The sequence below is a fragment of the Microtus pennsylvanicus genome, chromosome 6, assembly GCF_037038515.1.
Source record: "Microtus pennsylvanicus isolate mMicPen1 chromosome 6, mMicPen1.hap1, whole genome shotgun sequence".
NCBI lineage: Eukaryota > Metazoa > Chordata > Mammalia > Rodentia > Cricetidae > Microtus > Microtus pennsylvanicus.
The window spans coordinates 41010122-41033239 of NC_134584.1; the positions used below are offsets into that span (position 1 = coordinate 41010122).

Consider the following 23118-nt stretch of genomic DNA (forward strand, 5'->3'; position numbering starts at 1 on the left):
GCTGGCAGGAAACTCCAGGCGTCTGCCATGTTTCTCCAGATCTCTGCTCTCTGAGACCTCAGTTGAATGTTTCAGGTGTTAGTTTTGTCTTCAGAGGACTTGCCACATTATTAAGAAATATTTATTAAGAAATTATTTCTAAGAGGCAAGTTGTATATCCTCTATTTTTTTTAAGTATTCTTGGGGACCCTGAGGTAACCGAAATTGTTCAAGGATAAAAAAAACTTTTCTCCTTCCCCAAGTCAAAGGCCATAAAAGCAAGGACTAGGTATGGGAAATAATCCTTTTTCATATAATCTGGGCTTCCTGGAAGGGTTATAAAACTTCTTCCTTGGCCGAAGACAGCAGGACAAGGAATCCCAACTTTTTGCATTCCTCAGAACTTTCTGGTATCACTTTTAGTGTTTTGATAGGTTACCCTGAAAAATAAAAAGCAGATCTAACAATTATGCAGTGAAAGTAAGATCTGAAGCTTCAGTTGAACACCCAGGATCGCTCTGGTAAGGATGGGCCACACTCAATGATTCAGCAGTAAGCAAATATGGCTGCAAACTTGTCACCACTTCTTCTGAGCCAGTCCTTAGAACTCTATTGTCACTTAGTGACATATATATTGCCTCATGATGTATATGAATATGTATAACTCCATGAGTGTCTAAATGTTCAACAATTGGAAAACTATGGGGGGAAAGTATTCAACTAAAATATATTAATAGTTTCTATTTGGATATTATAATCCCTAGAACTGTCTTCTGCATATCTATTTGTCAGTTTCATGAAGCTGAGCATATATCTTCATGAGCAATTCTTTAACTGCATTTCAGTCCAATTGATAGACTTTATTGTAAGAATGAAATAAATGTATGTTAAGTGCTCAGTGCAGAACTTGACCTTTGTTGACTCTTGGTGAATTTTATTCATGCTATTGTTACTTTATCTGAAGAATTCTCATCTTCCCCATTTGGGAGGCACCGGGTTTCATTAGGATAGTAGAAACTGAGAGTTTTGTCTGATGGGTTTTTAAGTTATTGATCAGCCTTATGTATGGAGAAGTTTTGTTTTATGATGAACCAACATATGCTTCCTTGGGATTTTTCTTCCATCATCATGGTTAATTTTGATTAGTAGCTTGGCTGAATTAGGACACTCCTAGGGTATTAGTGAAGCACATCTCTAAGGATATCTGAAAGTGCTTTTCCAGACATAATTAGAACATGCAGACTCTGATCTCATGCACAGTTTAATCCTTTGAAGGTTTCATGATGTAATAGAATAATTGGGTAAGAGTTAAAGCCAGCAGCCACAGCCTTGTTGACAGAGTTGGTCACTATAAACACATCCTAGATCTCAATCATGCTTGACCCCTTAAATGTTTCTTTCTCCTGTTTCCTGTCTTCCATGATGTGAACAGATGCTCTGGTCAAATACATGGTGTCAAGTGACAACATTTGAACCCTCTGAAGTTAAGAGCAAGCATAAGCCTTTCTTGCTGTCAGGTATTTGGTTGTAGAAACACAGTAAGTAACAGAGTTTATCTTACACTGGTGTCTGCTAGCAGATTCTTCCTATTCTTGGGAACAAATTTTCCAATGAGGTAGGAAAATGAACAGTAACATTTGTTTTGTACTCTCAAGGCTCAGTCGTAGCTATTTTCATTTGAGACTTTGAATACATCAGAAAAATATTGCCACCACGACACTTTTATTGGTCGGTAATTCAATCTTAGAGAAGTTATTGACGCGAGATCATAGTATGCTGGGGGGTTGAGAATTAGCATATCAAGTAATCTGTTTGCTCACCAAAGAAATAAAATCCGTGTCTTTGGTTGCATTTTTTATTATTATGACGAGTTTATTGTTCAGAATTTAACCAGAACAATTAAAACCATTGTAGGAGGCAAAAGTTTGAGAAGCTAGTCACATCACAACTACAGACAGGAGCAGAAAGAAACGGAGGAGTGTGTCCTCATTTGCTTGCTTGTTGTACTCAGGTTTGCTGTCCTACTGTAATGGATAAAAATGTAACCTCTTTTTGTTTGGTTTTTCGAGACAGGGTTTCTCTGTGTAACAGTCCTAGCTTTTGTAGACCAGGCTGGCCTCTACAGAGATCTGCCTGCCTCTGCCTCCCAAGTGCTGGGATTTAAAGGTGTGCACCCCATGGATTGTAACCTGGAAATGTAAGCTAAATAAACCCCTTCTCCTCCACCCCTTCTTACCACACACACACACACACACACACACACACACACAAAAAGACATCATACATCTTCCAAACATAACTATATAATAAAGGATGTCAGTGTGGGGATTTCTCAGAAAATTAAGGAACAACCTTCCTCAAGACCCAGTAATACCACTTTTGGGTATATATCCAAAGGATGCTCAATTGTGCCACAAGAACATGTGCTCAACTATGTTCATAGAAGCATTGTTTGTCATAGCCAGAACCTTAGAAACAACCTAAAATATGCCCCTCGACCAAAAAAAAAATGGATAAGGAAAATGTGGTACATTTAAACAATGGAGTGTACTACACAGCAGAAAAAATCTTGAATGTTGCAGGCAATTGGATGGAGCTAGAAAACATCGTTTTGAGTGAGGTAACCTAGACCCAGAAAGACAATTATCACATGTACACACTCATAAGTGGTGGTTAAACATAAAGCAAAGAAAACCAGCCCACAAATCACAATCCCAGAGAATCTAGGTAACAATGAGGACCAAAAGAGACATACATAGATCTAATCTACATGGGAAGTAGAAAAAGACAAGATCTCCTGAGTAAATTGGGAGCGTGAGGACCTTGGAAGGAAGAGGATTGAAGAGGAGGAGGGGACAAGCCGGGAGGGGAGTAGAGAAAATGTAGAGCTCAATAAAAATCAATTAAAAAAATTTCACAGAGAACCCAAAACAGGGAATGTAGAGGCAACCAAGTGATTAAGGGAAGTTGGAAACCCTAGTTCAGAAGTAGAGACATCAGACTAAGCAATAAAAGTTGGAAACAGACATAGCATGGGCTACCCTGTCCCGAGGAGTGACAGTCTGAGAGGACAGCAATGCTTCTGCTCCCTCTCCCTCCTCACCCTCTAAGCCCTAACCTGCCCATGCCACAGGTGGCTGGGAGGCAGGGATCTGAGAACCTCGGGAAAGAGATTGGTTCCTGAATGGCGCAGAGAGGCAGGGAAGAGGAGTGGATCCGAGAGCAGCCTGGCTGCAAATGCCTGAGCATCTGAGTCATACTGGGCTCATTCTCGGCTTACCGGGGTCATGTCACATGAACTAACCTCCTGGATTCTCCGTGTAACTGCCAGTGCAGGTTCAGTGCGTTTGGCTTTCAGTTGGCTTTCTAGGCGCTATAAAGCATTCTCTTCCTACTTTGCTCCGTATAACCTGGAAATTTCTAAGTATCATTTACATGTCTAACATCCAGAACCCACTAAACGTTTTGAATGATGGGCATTATGTCAGTAACTGTAGAGTAGCCAAGATCAATTCAATAGTGACATTTAAGGGAATGGCAGCAGAATGTGACAGTGAGATGTGGATTTTACTGCAATATGTTATCAAATCAAAATCAATGTGCATTTTCATGATATGCAAAACATCAAAATTTTAATGCCCAGAAATAATTAGCATTCATTCATGTTTAAGCAAGCTGCAATGGTTTTACGCTAATGTTTTCAACAATTGCTGAAGGATGAGATAACTTTGTCAAATATCTTTCAAATATTTTGATATATGTAAGAAAAAGAGGATATATGAGGGTCATATTGAGGCACACGTTGAGAGGATGTGTTAAAAAATTCAAAGTTGTTTCCATATTCATGTGAATGTGTAGAAAACTCTTCCTAATGATGCACTGTCTAGCTTTCAATGCCCAATAAACCAAATACGACCGATCTCAGCACTATCTTGTAGGAAGGGATGCCTAACACAGGGGAAGCAGAGTTAGAATTATTTGAAATTAAAATACTTTGTAAATTTTATAAAATGTGGTTATCATACACGTATTCCACTGCTGACCACAAGTCTCTCTCTCTCTCTCTCTCTCTCTCTCTCTCTCTCACACACACACACACACACACACACACCCTCTCTTTCTGTCAAAATTAATGAATGACTGAATAAATAAATGCAATTTTAGACAATAGTACTTTATTTAGTAAAACAGAAGCTGGTAATTTGGGAAACATTCCAGAAAAAAAAAATGAGCTTCTACAAATGTCGTAAACAGGAAGCCAAGTATGAATTAAATTGCCTAGTATGCAAAAACCAGCTTTGATGAGAAAGAAGAACCCAATTCACATTTAGTTTTTACTAAGGAAAATAACCATTCTGACAGTTCTATCCAGAAACAAACAATAAAATGCAGAAGTGACCCGGCACTGAGTTTCCAGGAATGTCCTATGTTGTGCAAGGTAAAGATGTCTAAGAAGTGAAGGAGGATTGAGTTTCCAAGCATCCTATCAAGACACTCAAGGGACTGTGTCTGAAAGTGGCTGTCTGTGCATAGGTTTAGGGGTTATCTTCTAACAGTCATACAAAATTCCTAATATGAGTATTAACTCAAATCTATAAATACTTTTATAGTAGTATTCATAGATTAAATTAATAAATTTGTCTTCTGAGATAACATGATTGCTCTTCAAACAAGTCATAGACACACAGGCACACAGGCAGACACACACATACACACACACACACACACACACCAGGTAGCATCCTCCAAAGGGAACACCATAATTCACTGAAAAGGATGAAAAGGGATAAGTGAAGGTGAACAGCAGTGGTTTGTGTAAGAAAACAGTATCTGGGTTGTTAATCACAGATGGTAAACACTCACTTTAGAACAAGGTGTGCGCTCTGACTCAGCTGGTCTAAGCACATTTCATTATTTCTGATTAAAACCACCACAAACACGAGACAGCGCCTCTTGGCTCAATTGTACTTTCTCAAATCTTTGTAAACGTGCACAACTGCCTGCTGACTCAGCAAAGCAGAAACGCTGTAGCCTCTTGGGGTTTAATATTTAAAGATTGAATTTTATTTAATAGTGAACTTTGAGCCTAATGTTTAATGATCAGCTTAAAATATTAATACAGTAACGTCAGTGTATGTGTGTGCAAGGCCCTGACTTGCTTTCAGTGGCATAAAACACTCTATTGCTTTTCTTGTTAATAAGAATTCTCTATTACATTGGCAAATTTCGTAATCCTTGGTTTTCCAGAATTATGCTCCAAATTCAATCTTTCTTTGAAGACCTCTAAATTTTAGCAGACTAAATATAAATAAAATGTGATATCATTTCTTTTTCATAGAATGATATCTCTCAATGGTAAATATAGACAGTTTGGAATAAATAATGACTCCTTGTCTTGAGATGCGAGGAAAAAGTGAGACTTACTTAATATATATTGAGACCTGATATCAGTCAATATTATTCAATTGTTTCAGGTGACCTAAAGAGGAAAAATGGGAGCAACAACCTGATTGAGTTTGCAGCCTTGTGTGTGCTTACGAAAACCCTTAGAAAGGCACTGGGGTCAGCATCTGCATTTTAATGAGCTGGTTTTGCCCATACACAATTAATTGTGGATAGAAGCAAAACTTATATTAGCATATTCATGGTATACATGAAAATAAGTTTTGACATAAATTACTTATGAATAAAAGAATGTTGGTGCAATGAAATCCTCTGGGGTAATTTTCATAACCCAAGGTTCATTTCTTTAATCCAAAGCTTCCACCACCAAGGCATATAGTACAAACTGAATTTAATGCTTCAAACTATTTGGAAAGAAGTTAAAATTTAATTTTGAAGTTCCTTTTTTCAAAGTGTAACATATTTACCCTCGAGAAGGCACAGCATTATATAAGATAAAGAATAACTTTCTTCTTTATGCTAATTGAGCTGCCTAGATCCCCATTCTGACCACTCACCTCTGTAGACATGCAGCTGGGGGCAGGAGTAAGAGACGGTACATCAAACCTAAACTGAGCATTGAGCCATCTCCTGTGATAATCGTCGTTTATTAGCGATGCTATTTGGAGAGATAAAGCCGAGCTATTGATGCTGATGCTGTACCTTCCCCGCCCACCTCATCATTATTCACAGGGCACTCTGTATTTCAGAACATTTTGATTCGTTCTACCGCTTAGTTCTCATTATATCTCCTGTGCTTGTGTGATCTCATTTGATTCCTAAGAAACTTTTGAATAAAAATATTAAGACTGTGCTAAAAAATTCATATATTGTAGATAATCTAGTAATGGCAGGGAAAACAGAAGCTAAATTGAGATGTTTGACACTATATGAACAATAAAAGATCAGAGAAAAATGAAAGGCACTGGTTTGTAGGAACGATCAAACAGCATTAAATATGGTAACCCATTTGATCAATTTGTTGCAACAAAACTTCAAACACAGCTTCTGCTTAGGGTGTAAATTGCCCATGGGAAGAAGTCTTCCCCCTATCCCATCTAGAACCTACACCAGAATGCCAGTATGAATCCCTGCAGACTCCCAAACAAGTGGGAGGAGAGAATTTCACTACAAGCTGAAGAGTTTGCAATAACAAATTGAAGAGAGATTCTGAAAATGAACATTGAAGCTATTTTTTACTCAGTCTTCATCTTTGCCATCTGCTTCCAATGCTAGGCATCCCTACCACCAGGACACCTCTAGGTTCCTCCGCAAAAGCTTCGCCCTTTGATTGACAACACTGATTATAATCATATCCCACTCTGGTAAAACACTTCTACATTTTGCATTCCCCCAAAATATTGCAAGAGCTAGACACAGGCTCGTGTATGCAATCCCAGCATTCAGGCTATGGTCACTCAGGAATGACTACAATGAGTTCATGGACCATCTGTGCCATAGAGCGAGTTCTAGGCCATTTTCAGAGACAGGGAAATCCTGTCTCAGAAAAAGAAGAGAAAACAAAAGAAAAATATCAAATCTATTGTGACATAGGATCCTCAAAATAGCCCCATGTAGGGTTAAGTCATTGTCTTCATTTGTAAATGAGGAGTGACACAGACTCAGAGGAGGACCTGGTCTAAGTCATGACAGCTCATGAGGAACAAAGGCAAATCGAGGACTACGTCCCCAGCTGTCTGGCCATAGCCCTTTCCGCTGCTTCAGCTGTAACTGCGTTTCTACAAAGAACGAACACCTGAGTCGGTGGAAGATTTCATCCTCAAATCTTACTTGTCTCGATGAATTAGCCTTGATGCCCCTTCCAACAGTTTCAGAGGGAAGGGAACAGAAATGAATTTATTTTGTTTATGCTCTTCAGGTTAAGCAATCACTCATCAATGATGAGCAAACCGTTCGATTGAGTCATGATCATGTGGCGGGCAGCACCTGCCCTCCACCACCAAAGCCAATGAACTAACATTTCTGAAGTGTTGTGAAAGGGGCCCTCCTAAGGAACATGAGAGTTATGTTATATGATTTTAAATATGATGTTTTCACTGAAATTAAAGTTTCATCAAGGATGCTTGCCACAGGGTGCTAACTATAAATATTATATAAATATTACTGTCTTTTTTTATTCCACTCTAAGCACCAAGAGAGTAAATTGACTTTTCCAGCTAACAGCTTGGGACTGCAGATCCCCCCCCCCCGCCTTTTTTAATCTCTATACCTTAGATTTTATTTTAGGATACAAACATAGCTATATTGGTCCATTTAGGTAACAGTTTGTTCTTCAGACACTAGCTCATAAAAAAAGCACCAAATGATGAAGCAGGCTTTGCTCCGATACCAACAGTATGACTTCACTACATAACATGACAGTGGCGTCGAAGCATTGCTGGGCCTGGGGACTGTCAATCCCAGTGACAGTCTTTATTAGTCAGGTTGGCAGGCCTCCCACTCAGGGGAGCTCTGGGGTATGAAATCCCTCAGAAAGAGCCTAAGGTACAGCAGCCAGACAGCTGAAGTCTTCCAAACAGATGAGCCTACTTAAACAAGCCCGTTACTGCGGATGAAACATATTAAGCCACAGGGACAGCTATGACTTGTAGATTTTGATATGGTGTGCTAATTCTTGAGAGGAAATTTTAAGATAAGAAGTGCAAACTTTCATACTGGATTGAACTGTCAAGAGCAGCTGAACCAACAAAACGTTTTCCTCCCAGGCACCCTTGGTTAGGGACTTTGACCTTGAAATGATAGAGAAGCACGTTTCTAACAGAACCCAAAATTCTCAAATACCCTTTCTTGTGGGTGAATGTACACATCGCTGGCTATTCTGTGGAAAGTGCATTTTTCTAAAGCTAATTAGAATCATTTGTTTTCTATCTTCATAGCAAGCAAATGAGTCAATATCCTGACTGGCAAAGGTGTTCAAAGAAATCGTATTTGCCCTATAAACACCTGCCAAAGTGTTTTCCTTATGCCTAACTGCTGGTGTTGAATTAAAAAGAGGAACCAGGAAAGGAAGAAAAAGGTACCTTTTAAGTATTTTGTCTGCTTTGTCAAACATGACATCCCGGCTCAGAGGGGAGTGTAAAGGACTCCCATGTCTCCGCCTAACGCCCACCCTATGCTTGGCTCCCTCCATCACTCACGCACTCTTTCTGTTGCTTTTCATTCCTGAAGGTGAGTCCAAGTCTTCCCTCAACTTTCCAGGAATCTTTCCTTTAGCCCATCTTTTACCTATTTCAGACAAGTACAAACATGATGTTTTAGAATCAACCACGATGATTTCAATGGAGCCGGTAGACAAGAACACAGCCGTGGATTGAGATTCCCTCCACTCCGCAGCCTCACAGTTGCTTCCTGTCAAAATGAGCTTGCATCCGCACATGTGTGGTGTGCTTTCACCCCAGACGAGCACTGGGACAGCAGTGCTGCTCAGAGAATTCCCATGCAGCCAATGCTGCTGTGAAAGTAAGACAATGCTTTTCAATTCTTTACTGAAAAAACTTTTTAGTCCCTGAAATAATGGTATATTAAGGATTGTGGGGGTGGGGGGAGACATACACATAGAGAGGCTGGCTGAATTTGTACACCAGTCACATGAGTGTGGGTGCCTGCAGAGGCCGGGAGATGGCTTCACATTCTTTGGAACTGAGTTATGGATAGTTTTGAGCCATTAGAGTTGGATGCTAGGAACTGAACTCGGGTCCTTTGGAAGATCAGCCAGGGCCTTTAAACATTGGGACATCTCCTAGCCCAAGAAGTAAGTAATATGAAAAAAGAAGTTAACTTAGTCATTTGATGCTGAGCTATTTTATACCATGAAAATAAGAACTCATTTTTACTTTCTTCAAAGAATTTGGACACTATGGTGCAACCTATAGTATGTTATTTTGTACGTGATAGAATTTTGGGTGTTCAATGAAAAAGCTGGTATAACCAAAAGGTTTTGAAAACTGGTCCTTTTGACTTAAACTTGGAAAATTTCAAGAGCCTGCAACAAAGGTCTTGTTTTTCATCGTTGTAACTCATGTTTTTCTTTTCATCAACAAAATGGAACTTCAAGAAACAAAACATTGCTGTGATAGAGCAAGTGCTCAGGGAAGGGCCCCTTGGATCTGAGAAGCCCTCGTGGCAAATGTTTAAACTTGTTATCTGCTAAATTATGCTACACCACTCAGATGTGCTAGCTGCTGCGGACTCACACAAGGCAGTTAATACTTACAACTTTAGCTAGGCTCATAAAATATATCAATCCAAATGCAACTCTAAAGGAATCGCTAAATCACTGTGTGTCCAAGGTGAAACCCTTTTGATGTTTCTAGGAACTCAGACTAAGACCATTTTATCACTTCCCTTTCTAGGTAAACAATTACGACACCCTGGTATGTTTAGTTAGCAACGATATTTCAACTAATGTGGTCAAAAGAAACTCCTGTGGCTAAATTTAAATGCTTATCTCCATGTGAGTTTCACCCCTGCCCCCACAGTATAGATGTCAATCACATTTAAGTCAGGGGGTTCTATTATTCTCGGAGCATATTTCTAATTCATCTAATCCTCCATTTCGTCTCAAATTATTTTCCCGGTTATGTCTGCCTAACTGAAGTGGATCATTTTTGAGGAGAGCAGTTTGTTATTCCCATCTGCTCTCTTTGCAACTAAGATGAAGTAATATTTCTGTTTAATACAATTCTGTTACAACAAACCAAAATGACAAGTAATTGATCATGGGTCAGAGTCTTCAAAAGGTTAGGAGTTTGTGAAATGGTATCCTTCTCAAATGCATGTCTTTCATCCCCATTTAACGTATTGTCTTTGACTGTCAATCATTTTTGCTGTAATATAGCTATAATTATCTTAAACAGTGTGACATGGTGTGTCCTAAGATGTAAGTTTGTGTATGCTGAATCCACTCTTTCTTACCGTGCTTGATGAACCATAAAGCAATGTCATAGATACTTACCATATGAAAAACAATATTAGATTTCTCTGCCCAAAAACTGAGACTAAAGATCTAGTAACATGTAGAGCAGTTCATATGGGATGCATCTTGGCTACATTAAAAATCAAAGGGCTGATGATGTTTCTAAGGATTCGGAAGATACATACATACACACGTAGACTCTTTAGAAACCTGTATATGCGTGTGCATGTATGTATATAATCTTCTATGCATGACTTGAGTGGAACAGATGTTAAGTTTTTCCAGGTAAACTGGGATGTACAGTTACCCTCTACATACAGGCATTATATTTTCTGCAGCATCCCTGCTGTCCAATATTGGTGAATAAGAACTGGAGTATTTCATCAATAACCAGCCTCACATACCCCAAAGCACGCAATGGTCCCTGAAGTAAAGGTGTACTTTACAGTATACCTTTGATATGTGTGCATTCATTTGGACATTTTCCACTAAACTATTTGTTTCTAAATATAAAATTCCTTTCTTCAAAATTCCCATAAAAGATCCATTGAACCTGGCCTTTCTGTAAGAGTTTTAAAGTTTTGACTTGAAAACTCACTCTGGTCACTGCTGACCCACTTGGCTAAGATCCAGACTGGAAACCCAGCTCTCACAGAGTCGATGTGAGCTGTGCTCAAGCTGCGCTTTGCAGGCTCTGCTCAGGACTTGGTTTGTGGAGGAGGCGGCCTTACAGTACCACACCTGAGCTGTTCAGCAGAAAGGACTGCCAAGAAAATCTCTTCAGATCCCCGAGTGCCGTTTGCACTTACCAACGTTTATACGGAAAAAAATAATTTTAAAGTATTCTAGTCTGTCATTATTTAAAAAGATAAAAGTTGTAACAAATTATAGAAATGATCCCTGAAAGTTATAGTCTTTAAGATGGAAGTATGTAAAAGCCAACCAGGCCATGTTTCAGGGAAATGAGGTTGGAAGACCAGGCTCACATACCACTGCCCCCTCTATAAGAGAGGCCATTATTAAGTTTGATCCATACAAGAGCTTATCTATCCGTTTCATCAGAACCGATCAGTAAAGTTTCAGAAATTATGCATTCAATTGCTAAACACAGTCATTACTGGAAAAAAAATCAAATATAAAATTAAAAGGGAATACATACTAAAAACATATCGTTCCCTTGTTGGTTTGCTACATTTTACTATCAACGCTTAGTTATTGCTGTCTTTTTGATCTGTGTTTAGGATTACAATGGCATGTTCCTGCACATGCCCTCCCATCTCCATGCTTAGTGACATCACCCTGGAGTCCTAGAGTCAGAGCCAGCAAAGGCACCAAACCGATCTCCTCTCTTCTTCACAGGGCCCTGGAGCTCACACATTCACCAGGCGGCAGGAGCTCTGTCCTTATCCTAGTGATCTGACTGGCCCTCCCAGCTGCTGCACCATTTGCCTGGACTTTGCCTTTCTCTTCAGCTCTTGAAATATTTAAACACCCTCCTCATTCCAAAGTTCTCAAAAACACACATAATCCTGGTTTCGAGTCTTTTTGTTAGTGGGATCGTGCACATCATAAACAAGTTGATATCCTGGTGGGCCTCTTGCAGCATGTTGGACGTTATGATCTCAACCTTAAAGGTCGTTCTGCTGCTATTGATCCACAGGAGTACAAAAGAAAGGTGTTGTGTATTTTGTTTCATTTAAGCCTGTGCCCTGTTATAACACCAAATTGTTATAGGCCTAGCTGGGAAGGGAACAATGTTCTTACATGCATGATTAGCTTAAAATATCTAGTTATTCAGTATTTCATGGCAGAGATAACTCAGTAATTTTTCCATTTTCTCTTTTACCTCAATAATTCAAATCAATTTTTGCTTTGTACATCAAGGTGTTATCAAGTTTATCCCAGAGGCAAAATTCATATATCCTATTGTGAGCTGAATTCTGAATATTGATGAACCATGATACTATAGTCCAAAGCTTCATATAAACGTTCTAATTTGAGTTCACGAAAACAATTAAGTTGTGTTGATTTAAGGAAATTTATTCCATTATAAAAGTTAACAAAGCAAAAAGAAATATTAGACTGAAACATGAGTCCAGGTTTATAAAGATTAGCGTATCTTCCAAAAAGAGGAACAGCAAGTGGACCCTGCAGACTTACATTTTTAGAAGAGTTTGTTACAAGCTTTAAAACCGTATTCACCATCCTATATATGGGATTGCCATAAAAATAACAATAACTGATTTCTCCGGGTACCTCACAGACATGCATCCATTTATATTTAGTTACACATTTTCACTAGGTTAATGATATCTCTATAATATAAAAATGATCTGATATTGGAAGTCACACAGTCCTAAAGTAAAAATAAATGCAGTCTTAATGTTCCTACCCTATTTAGTTCTCCCATTAAATTTTTCACTGCCTGTCATCCTGTTGCCTAGTAACAAACTACTATAGTTAATTTTTTTCCTTTTCTTTATTGAAAATAGTTTTTTTAATATTATAATTCTGATTATGGTATTCCCTCCCTCTACTCATGCCTGTTCCTCCTCACCTCACATGCCATGCTGCTCCATAAGGGTCTCTTCTTAGAAACCAAACAGGCATCTAAGTAATAATACAATAAAATAAATCAAAACACAAGCAAACTGGAATATAACAAAACAACCAAACAAGAAAGAGCCAAGGAAAACTCAAGAAACACATACCAGAGACACACCTTCACACACTCTGGAATCCCATAAAAACCTTCTAGGCGCCATACTGTGTATGCAAAGAATTCCTTACAGGTTGGGGAAAATAAAACAAAACAAACACTAACATTATGCCTCAACATTATGAGACAAAGACCCTACAAAGATGTTTGTTTTTTGTTGCCCATCTACTCCTGGGCGTGGGACCTACCCTGAAGAATGGTTAATTTCCTCAGTGAGACTCTTTTGGAGCAAACTAACTTTGCATCTGCTAGTGGCTGTCAAGAGAGCTTCTGAGGCAGGGATGAGAGTGTGTGTCCACTTCTTTCAGCTCTAGGATCCCATCTGACGCAGACGTGAGCAGGCCCTGTGCATGATGCCACAGCTCCGGACAGCAACGCCACTTTGAGATTTCACAGGAGAGAGAAAGTGAAAATGGCACAAAACGGGAAGAGAACAATTAAGGAAGAAAGGAAAACGGTCACGCGTTGCCTGCTGAGTCTCACATGCATTCCTTGCTGGACCCGCCTTCATTCTGGAGTGTAAGAATCACGCAGGTTGCTCCTCTCCTGGCTTCCTCTCAAATGGTCACTTGGCAACTGGAGAGCAAGAGGGGAGAGGGGAGAACTTCCAGAACATTTCATTGCCTTTATTTCCCACCCAAATATATAATGAGGCCCTTCACAGCAATATCTACATTGATCTCTTCTGTGATTTTAAAATCTTGGTAGGCAATGGCAACGTGGTTCTAGTGTTTTCCAGGAGACCATGGTTATGAACAAACCTACTTTTCTCTGGATCCCTCTAGCTGTTGGGGTAGTAATGGCTTCCGGTTGCCTCCGTAACTCCTGGCACATGCTGGAGAAGCCCCAGCACAAATGAGCCAGGGGCTCTCCATTAGACTTGTTCGGCTGAAGCATTGTACAGTTATTTTTGCTGTGCTAACTGAAGCAGGAGAGGAAGACTGGATAGACAAGAAACAGGCATGAGTCATCTGATTTACATCCTAGGTAATCAGGATTCCTGCCATTGCAGGGTATGGAAAACAGCAGGGAAAACAGCACAAAATGAGTAGGAATATTTATCGAGCCCTTTTGGTGTACAAGTGGCTTTCTGAGCCTTGAATGTCGACCAATGGAGAGGCCGATGTTCAGAGATAGCTTTCTAACGAAAATCACAGGTTTCAAAGCCACAAGCAGAGAACTGACTTTTGAGCTTTGCTATTAGAGAATGCTTCCTGCTTTTAGCAGACACTGAGTATACATTAAGGCATAATTCAGAAGAGGGCTGAGGGACTTGAAATAAATACATCATAAATGTCAAGTAATGACATCCAAGAGACGGTAATGGCCGTACCAAGCTTAGTGGAAAGTAGTCCTTACCATTGGGAAAGCTAACTAGTCTTATTACTTAAGTGTTTGCTCTTAGCTGTGTGCCCATCTATGACTTACGATCGTTAGTGGAGAAACAGTCTCTGGAACAAGTGTGCTCACAAAAGGTGCATGCTATTTTGGGGTTATTTGGTGGAATTTGGAATCTTTGTGTCCGTGACAATTATTTGGTATTTCTTGTTCTTCTTCCTCCATGGCAATGACTTCTCATCACTCTTATGTTTTATGGAGATGCCCACTGCATTTTAAAACACAAATGTTAGGTTGGTGGACGATAAGAAGGAACCCTCATGTGTTTCCATTCCCAGAGTATTAGCCTACACCTCGTCATTCCCAAATCACTCTCGAGAAACAGACACTTTTATCCAAGCACTTTCTGGACCACATCCGTATCTCCTTAGGAATCTGATTTACAATCTTTAACTCCCTTTCTCTCAGCATCAGACTGTCACTGTCAGGACCCCTTCCATTTCTGCCAATGTGGGCACAGTAAGTCACCTCCCCCACTTTCCCAAGGGGAAACCTTAAGCTCTTGCTTCCTTATGCTAAGTCTCCAGTCTCTTCTCACCCTGATCACAATATTCATTTCTTCACTGTTTAGGCTCCTGCTCTTTATTTTGTTCTTCACCTATTCCTTCTATGCTGCCAGGATGAATGTTGTAGATCTAATATACATTACTCTCCTGCTTGAAATTGCAGCCAGCCAGGCCTGGTGACAAATGCTTGTAATTCCAGCATTTGTGAGGCTGAGGCAGGAGCATCCACTAGAAGTTCCAGGGCTGGATAGGTTTCATATTGGGTTCTAAGCCAGTTTGAGCTAGCACCTAAAAAATAAACAAAGAAAAAAAGTAAAACCAAAACAGAGCTAAAAGTCTCCCAGTCAGTCCATACACAGCTTCCATGATGCAGCCTCAATGCTTGCATATGTAGGGTATATTATCTGTCTCTTCAAGCTCTTCATGCCCTGGTTCATATGCACACTTCTGCTGAGGGCTCTCTCAGTCTTGGGCTACTTATAGGTTTATTTCCCTTACTTAAAGCTATTTAGCACTTTAGACTTCCTGAAGCATCTGATGAACTCTCCGTAAGACTTTTCCTTCTCTGGAGTCTGCTTCTGAGTCCCCGCCAGCCATACTCGGAGCTCTTCCCTATGATTCCTGTCCTGGGTCATCACAAGGCACAGTGCCCACCTTCAGCGTACTCTCACGGCACTGATCAGATTGAGGTGGATGCTCAGTTTCTGCCATTCAGTGACTTCCTGCAGGGCAAGAAGAGACCTAGGGGTCCATGCACTCGAGTCCAGGCCCTGCATCTTGTTACACAGCAGATGCTCAATAAATACAAGAATGAAGAAGTCTGCCCTAAAAACCTGAGAGGAACACACGGTGTTCCACTGTCAAATTCTTTAGAACATTTTTCTTTTACTAGTTTAACACTATTGCTTGTTCTCTGCTCCTGAAATTAGATTCAACATGTACACATCTGTTATTTAGTTTTGTCCGGCCAGCTCTCTAAGCCATTAACCAAAAAATTAGGTTTTGATACATAGAAAACTCAAGGCAGGAAAAGGCTATTGAGGACTCATGAGATACCCATAGCAAGTCCCCAATCTTTGGCTTTCAGTAGTGAAGCATATGAGGTGCAGAATCTACTTCAGATAAACATAAATATCTAATGACAATCTACTTCTATACCCCCCATATAGAACACAAAGTGAACACCCCCCCCCAAAAAAATGGTTTTCTTTCCCAGGATAGTGTCTTCCTTGTAGCATGACTACAGTTGAACAACAACAAAATGTCTGAGCATCATATGTGGGTCATTGTATGTTGAGAGTAACAGGATAAACAGATTCTTTCTGTAGCTTTTACTGAAAGGAAAACCTTATCTGATTTGCCTCTTTGATAAGCTAGTAGGCCAAAAGATGGACCCAAGCCATAGCTTGGTTCACAGGTGTCTTCTCAACCCCCATGCACCAGAAGAAAATCGTGACTTATTAACAAAACATTTCCGACTCCTGGCTTATGAACCAGTACTGCCAGCGGCACTGGAAGTGTTTAGGCAAGCTAAGGCTGAGTAATACATTTAAGTGGCACATGCATTATAATGCATAGTTCTGTCCATATTAAGGTAAACCCCCTGAACCTGCTGACTTAGTAATGAGAGGTCTGTTTGCACAGGATCCCTCTTTTTGGTTCTAAGTTAAATGATTTTTTGAGGTGTTACTTTAGAGAAAAAGTGGTTTGGGATTTAGCAGGAGGAAGGAGGATGCAGGGAGGGGGGGTGTTAAAAAGTGATAGCCCTGTCATACTCTCCTCAAGTTGGGTCCTCGCAGAAAGTCCATAGTTGGAACTATGATTATAAAGAGTGCTTTTCTAGAAGGTGTCACTAGGAACTACGAAGACCTTCCTAGTTTGTGATGTGTGTTGGCATGTCAGGAACCCATGCTCAAAGGCTGCACTGGTGCAGTGTTGCGCAGGAGAAAGGAGAGGAGACCACAACTTCTCTTTTCATACTCTTTATTGCCAAGAGTTCAAAATGGTCAACATAAAAAAAAGAACATCTTCATAATAAATACTGCTCTTGGGGCTGTAATAAATAAAATGTTTATTAACAAGGAATGCACTTTTCCAGCCACAAGTGTATTCAAAAATAACCAAAAAAAAATTATATATGGCCATAGTTCACAGTTAAGCAGCCAAAAGCGGCTCTGATTGTAGCCTTTAAACAACAAGGGAGCACCCTCCCTTCTCCCTCCCCTTCAGGAAGTATATTCACAGTTCCAAGTCCTCAGGCTGAAAGTACTCTCCACACAGAGAACTTAAGAGTCAATGCATCTTTCTGCAAAATTGTCCGATAAACCTTTTAGCGGCAGGTACTTCAGGAAAACTGCCTTCTCCACCCTCGGATTGTCCACAGTCCACTGTACACCTTACGCTGGCCTGGTTCCAGCAGTCCAGCAGGCCACTGAGGATCTGTCGTCGTACCACCCCCGTCCATCTTTGTTGACGTGCTCTATGTCCTGCCGCTGGCTTCCCTGTTGAACTCACAGTGGAAAGGAGTCCCATAGGGTCCACTCGAAAAGGTTTTCAGTTACACCTCTGTAAGAGCATGTTCAGGGCGTATTCCATCCGATGTTTTAGTTCTAACGAACAGCCAGACATCAACAGCGTCGTCAGTCTGAAGGTTGTAGATATCCTGTCCTCATTGATGTACGTGAGCAGGTATTCTTCATTTTGGTTACAGATGATTATTTTCGTATGATCATGGTAGAAATTCACCTTTAAAAAAAATAAACACGGACATTAGGACTTGCTTAAATACTCAAGAAGTAATAAAAGTTCTGCCAAAAATGAAATCAGCTAGGTAGACCTAGGTTTTAGGACATGTGCCTCCACGAAAGGCTCAGTTACCTGAAATGTGCCATCATTGAATAGCATCATTAAGGCTTTATCAGACTTTAACCACTGAAGGAGGTAGAGCCGCGGTCTTCGAATATCAGTAACACTAGGGAGATCGCCACCCTGGAAGAAGTCAGAAGAAGACAGTTAGTGCCTGTGAAACTGTACCATGTGGGCATCACACGGTGCCTCTCAAACTCTGAAGCCTTGGAGTGGCCTCCAGATTCCTGGCTCTGCCCCACAGAGACCCTGATTCACTGCATCTAAGATAAGACATGAGAATTTGAACTAAACACACTTCAAAGTAATGCAGATGCTACCAACTCTAGGCTGCGTCCAGTATCTTGTCTCTAAAGCCGTGGTACTTACATCCATGAGGTTCTCCTCCATATAGTGAGAGAAGTATTTCAGCACCGTCACTTGACTAATGAATTGTTCGGGGGCATCTGTTGCCGGGAAAACAGAACACTGGCCAAGTTCTGCGTAATAGTGGACCGTTCTATATAAATTGGGGAAGGATAGAAGAGAAAAATGAGAAGCAATTAATCACCGTTTCCAGATTTCATTAGCGCGATAGCAGAGTCGTGTCAGACTGCATTAATCAGATGTGCTTACTTTTTGTCTGGAAGGAGGCTCATGTGGGCGCCATTGTTGAAAAGGACTCCAACAGTGTGGTCCGAGAGCTGGTACCCGAAGCCGTATTTGTTGGAGTAATCGACCCATTTGGTGACCCACTGAAAGGACGCGCTCAGCTGCTCTTTGGGGATACAGTCTGCTTCCGGCATATTTTCTAGACATCCCCGAAGGACTCTTGCCACTGTGTCTGCAACACTTCCCATGGTGCTGTCTTCAAGGCCTGGGAAGTCACAGAGACGGAAATGACGGCATTGTTTACACCAAAACCACAGGTCCTGGTGTTTCCCTACACTAATTCGAAAGACACAGAAATAAAGGTTGCTCAGTGTCTTTTCTCCAATTCTATAAGTTTGCTTCTGTGTTAAATGATTATTAAATTGTATGGTTACTTAGCGTACAGGACTAGTCTTAGGATTTCTGGTTTCAACTGCTTACATTCACTGCTGCTGCTGCAGCTGCCAAGCGTCCCTCTGACTATCATCCGGATCGTATCCCCGATCTGCTGCTTGTTTTCCACTGCGGAGGTTCCGGATCTGGCAACTGTAGTGGTAGGCGGCTGCAGCTCCTTCAAAGGACAAGAAGAACCATGCGATGAGTCAAGGAACTAAGTCTATATTTGAAACTTCAGGTTACAATGAGATTATGCTAATTACTGGAAAAGCTTATCCGAAAGCAACGGCCCATAAGCCCAGAGCAAAGCTACTGTAGTCTCCAGACCGGCAGCATGGCTTCAGCCCCAATCATCATCAAAATGCTGATGGCCCGAGAATGGGACTAATGACCTAAAATGTCTACATGCTTGTGTTCTTCCCCAACATACCTCATCCGTTCTGTGTTTGCTGGGTTGCTGGGTTATTGAAGTCTTTTTCAAATCATGCCTAAGCTTGTAAATATCTTCGTCTTCTTTGGACACTTTATCTGTAAATTGAGGAAAAGAATGGTACATTGTTAATCTACCCCAGTGAGGATGGAACAGAGCTAGCTCTGTGTCTTCTGGGCATCCACAGCAAAACCAGCTTTTCATCATTGCCATCACCGGCAGTTACACACACAGCACACTTCAGTGTTCAGCAAACAAAAGCTGTCAGTCCTAGGTGCGTATTTATTACGCTGCTAGTGTCAAAGTCAGCAAGGTACAAATGTACCGGTGAAATGAAGCCAGTGGTAAAGCCTCAGCCCGGTCATCAAATTCAAGGGTAATCATGGGTACAGGAAGGGAAGAGGAGTCTTAACACTTACTGTGTGTGTCGTTATATCTTGCTTTGTCTTTCTTGCCACCAAAAAGAGCAGCAGCAGCTTTCTTAAAGAAATTCTTGGCCGGGCTGGATAAGTGGAAGTCTGGAACTGTATGGCAGCAGCTAGAAGAAAGCCTGTCCGGAGTGAAGCCCTGTGGAATCAGAAGAGAACTTCAGAAACCTCTTCAACAATCAGGGCAACGGCAGGCCATTTCAAAGAGAGGTCAGAGAGGGCACTGACCTGCAGGAAGAAGTCATGCCGAATGATGTCATCCAAACTGGGGCGGTCCTCTGGGTTTTTGGACAGCATGCTAGCTATTAAGTGCTTAGCTGGGGCCAGTAATGAAGATGGCATCGTATACCTCGCTTCCCTTATGCACCTGTACGTTTCCTTCAGGTTTGTGGTTTCGAATGGCGGCCTTCCTAGCAGCATCGTGTACCTGGGTACGCAGAAACACATCTTCAGGAACGGTCTAAAAGGAACTTTCTGAGCCTCGTGACCGGGTCAAATTCGCTTTTTAGGCACTCTGCCATTTACTTACATCACACAGCCTAAGGCCCAGATGTCTGATTCACAACCATGTCCTTGTTTGTTGAGGACTTCAGGAGAGAGATAATTGGGGGTACCACATATTGTTCTGAAAAGACAGAAGATAGCAAGATCTCATTAGGAACCATTGCATTCATTAAACTTATTTCTCTGGGGGTGACTCAATGGAAAATAAAACCTTGAAGTTTTATGCTGTGTTTTGATTTGATCACGTTTCCTTTGATAAGTTTTTAATGAGTGTACAATTTTGGTCAGCTCGTAGGACCAAGTGTTTTTAACCAACTGAGACCAGATGATTTATATATTTCAGGCAAAATAAAACATCTGATATCTGAATAATCAGTGTTGAGGTGTAAGTCACCCGCGTTCATAGTGGACATTTGTTTAAGCAACACAACCATGGTTTTACAGGTTTTAGTGTGAACTTTCTATGAAGTAACAAATCGGAGGTAATAAAGGTGTATTTGGTCTCCACGAAACCCAGGTAGGACATGACTCTTACCTCCTTCTGTGTTCCAATGGTTCCAGTCTGGCTGCCAAGCCAAAGTCGCCAACCTTCAGTTCCATGGCTTCGTTAATAAAAAAGTTCCCTAGGAGACAAAAAAAAATGAATTGTGAACTCCCTTGGAATGGAGTTTCTTTGGAGCCCAGCATCCTCCACTAAAGTGTCACCCATTCAAAAGACTGGATCCCAATTAAGAACACTCAGGGAGGATGGGAGGAAAAACCGACATCTAACACCCCCCCCCCCCAGCTTCCCCAGCTTCTGCAGTGGAGGGCTTACCTAGTTTGAGATCTCTGTGCAGGATTTCTTGCTCGTGGAGGTACTTGAGTCCCGACACAATCTGCCTGAGGTAGTATCGGACTTCTGGCTCTGTCAACACCTTTCTTGCCTTCAAGATGTGAGCCATGGACTAGGAAGAGAAGGGGGGGGGGGGGGGAGAGAATGTCAAACTGTTAGCCAAATCAGGTTTCCCTTTGCCCAGACTAGTGGTGCCGGTTGACACGGTGGGAGAATGAGCTGTCCCGGCTAAAACCCCAGCTAAAATGTGTTCCAAACACCACATCAGCTTTCTGTTGGAGAGTGCACTGACCCGGGAGTTAGCCCTTACCCGTCTGCTGCAGTATTCCAAGAGAATGTAAATATTTTCTTTGTCTTCAAAGTAGTGGTAAAACTGCACTACGTGCTTATGATGCAGGATTCTGTGAAGCTCGATTTCTTTGTCAATCTAAGAAAAGAAAAAGGAATAGCAAAATAAGGCTTATGAGCCTCCCATCCTCTCTGGAAAGGCGGGGCTTACACATGCAGGAGACATTTTTCTAACAGGGAAGGGCCATCCCTGCACACAAAGAAAATACTTCGCTCAACAGTCATACACACCTTTTCCCTTTGATGAGGTTTAGCTACTCGGCTGTGAGGAATAATTTTTGCAGCGTAGACTTTGTTGTTTGTCAGATCTGTCATTTCGTAACACTTTGCAAAGCCACCCTGAGAGGAAACAAAGCCGAGATGGATTTGAGCCGAAGAAAATGGAGGGCCAACGTTTAAAATAAATGAATACATAAATGGAAAGAAAAAGCAAAAATTGGGAACAGAGAGGGGTGGGCAAAGGGATGCATTTTGGTTTGTAAAATGGTCCCTTCGGGAAGGGAAATACATTCCTGGAAACCTGGCCAGTTACTAGTCTCCCTTTTACAAAGAAGAGCTCTACGGAGAGGGGAGTGGAAGGGGGAAAGGTGGAAAAATTGTCTCTAAAGAAATTTGACAGTCGAATTCCCAAGGGATCAGGTGGCTAGAGCTGGGGCTAACTTAGAACGCTCTCAGTCCCTCCTTCGTAGACTTAGGAGCAAAGCCTAGGCTGAGGATGCAAAGCCCGATCCCCAGCGCTGTCGGCGCACAGAAGCCCAGAAGGGCAGGTGAGGGACCCACGTCGCGCGGAGGAGCAGACATCTGGGTGAACGAGAAGCGCGAGCTCAGGGTCCCCGTCTGCTCTACTTGCCCTGGCATCCCGCCCTCCCACTCCGCCGCTGGCCGCGGGCTGGACGCCGGCCGGCAGCTCCTCACCTTGCCCAGCACTTTGCCCCGGCAGTAGCGCTTCCCCGTCGTGGGGTCGACAATAATCCGCGAGATCTCGGGTCCCGAATGAGAGTGGTGATGATGGTGGTGTGGTGCCGCCTGGGTCACCTGGGTCTGGGGCTGCCCGTCTTCAGAAGGCTGCTGAGGTCGCTTCTTCTTCGAGTCCCCGCCGCAAGCTTTGCCCAGCGCCTGCTCGCACATCTTGGTGCCAGCGGCGGGCTGGTAGGTGATAGTCCGCAGGAGTTCCATCGTGGCCCGGCCACCCGATACTGCCTGCTGCCACCTCCGAGGCACGGACACGCGTCCGGGCTAGCTCTGGTTCTCAAGTCCCTGGTCCCTCAGCCGACCGACTATTCTGCTGTCCAGCTCCGCTTGTGCGAGCGAGAGCGAGCCGTGAACCCTTTTTATTCCCCCCGGCTGGGAGGGGCGGGGTCTCGTGACGTCAAGGAGGACGCCCCGCCCTCCGGTTTTGGAGCTAGAGCCTTGGATAGGTACGAGTTGGCCGCGTGGCTTCGACCCGGCTTGGAGGTGGCAGAGCGCGAAAGTGACCCCGGTTCTTTGCACACCCTGACCTTGGAGGTGGAAAACAGAAACCCAAGGGTGGACGCCCTGTCGGGTCTCTGGTTGGGCAAGGATGCTGGGTGATGATCGGGGGAGTCGCAGGGTTGGCACCGCCCCCTCACCGCCCTCCTGACCACCCCGCGACGGGACACCGGTGTCACCCAGCGAGCCACGGAGCGCTTCGGAGCCACCGCCGCCACAGCGGGCTCCTTCG

The 23118-nt window shown here is 42.2% G+C and overlaps 1 protein-coding gene across 1 annotated transcript; it reads right to left on the reverse strand.

Annotated features, from left to right (window-relative positions):
- Nucleotides 1-16946: 16946 nt before the first annotated feature.
- On the reverse strand, nt 16947-22732 carry Plk2 (polo like kinase 2). Its single transcript, XM_075976078.1, has 14 exons — nt 22332-22732; nt 21648-21755; nt 21379-21495; nt 21051-21180; nt 20769-20856; nt 20259-20354; nt 19958-20156; nt 19721-19868; nt 19302-19399; nt 18917-19046; nt 18461-18701; nt 18215-18344; nt 17858-17968; nt 16947-17725 (listed from the first exon to the last, which is right to left on the reverse strand). Exons 1-14 carry the CDS (start codon nt 22590-22592, stop codon nt 17534-17536), a joined length of 2049 nt encoding a protein of 682 aa, XP_075832193.1. The 5' UTR covers nt 22593-22732; the 3' UTR covers nt 16947-17533.
- Nucleotides 22733-23118: the final 386 nt, after the last annotated feature.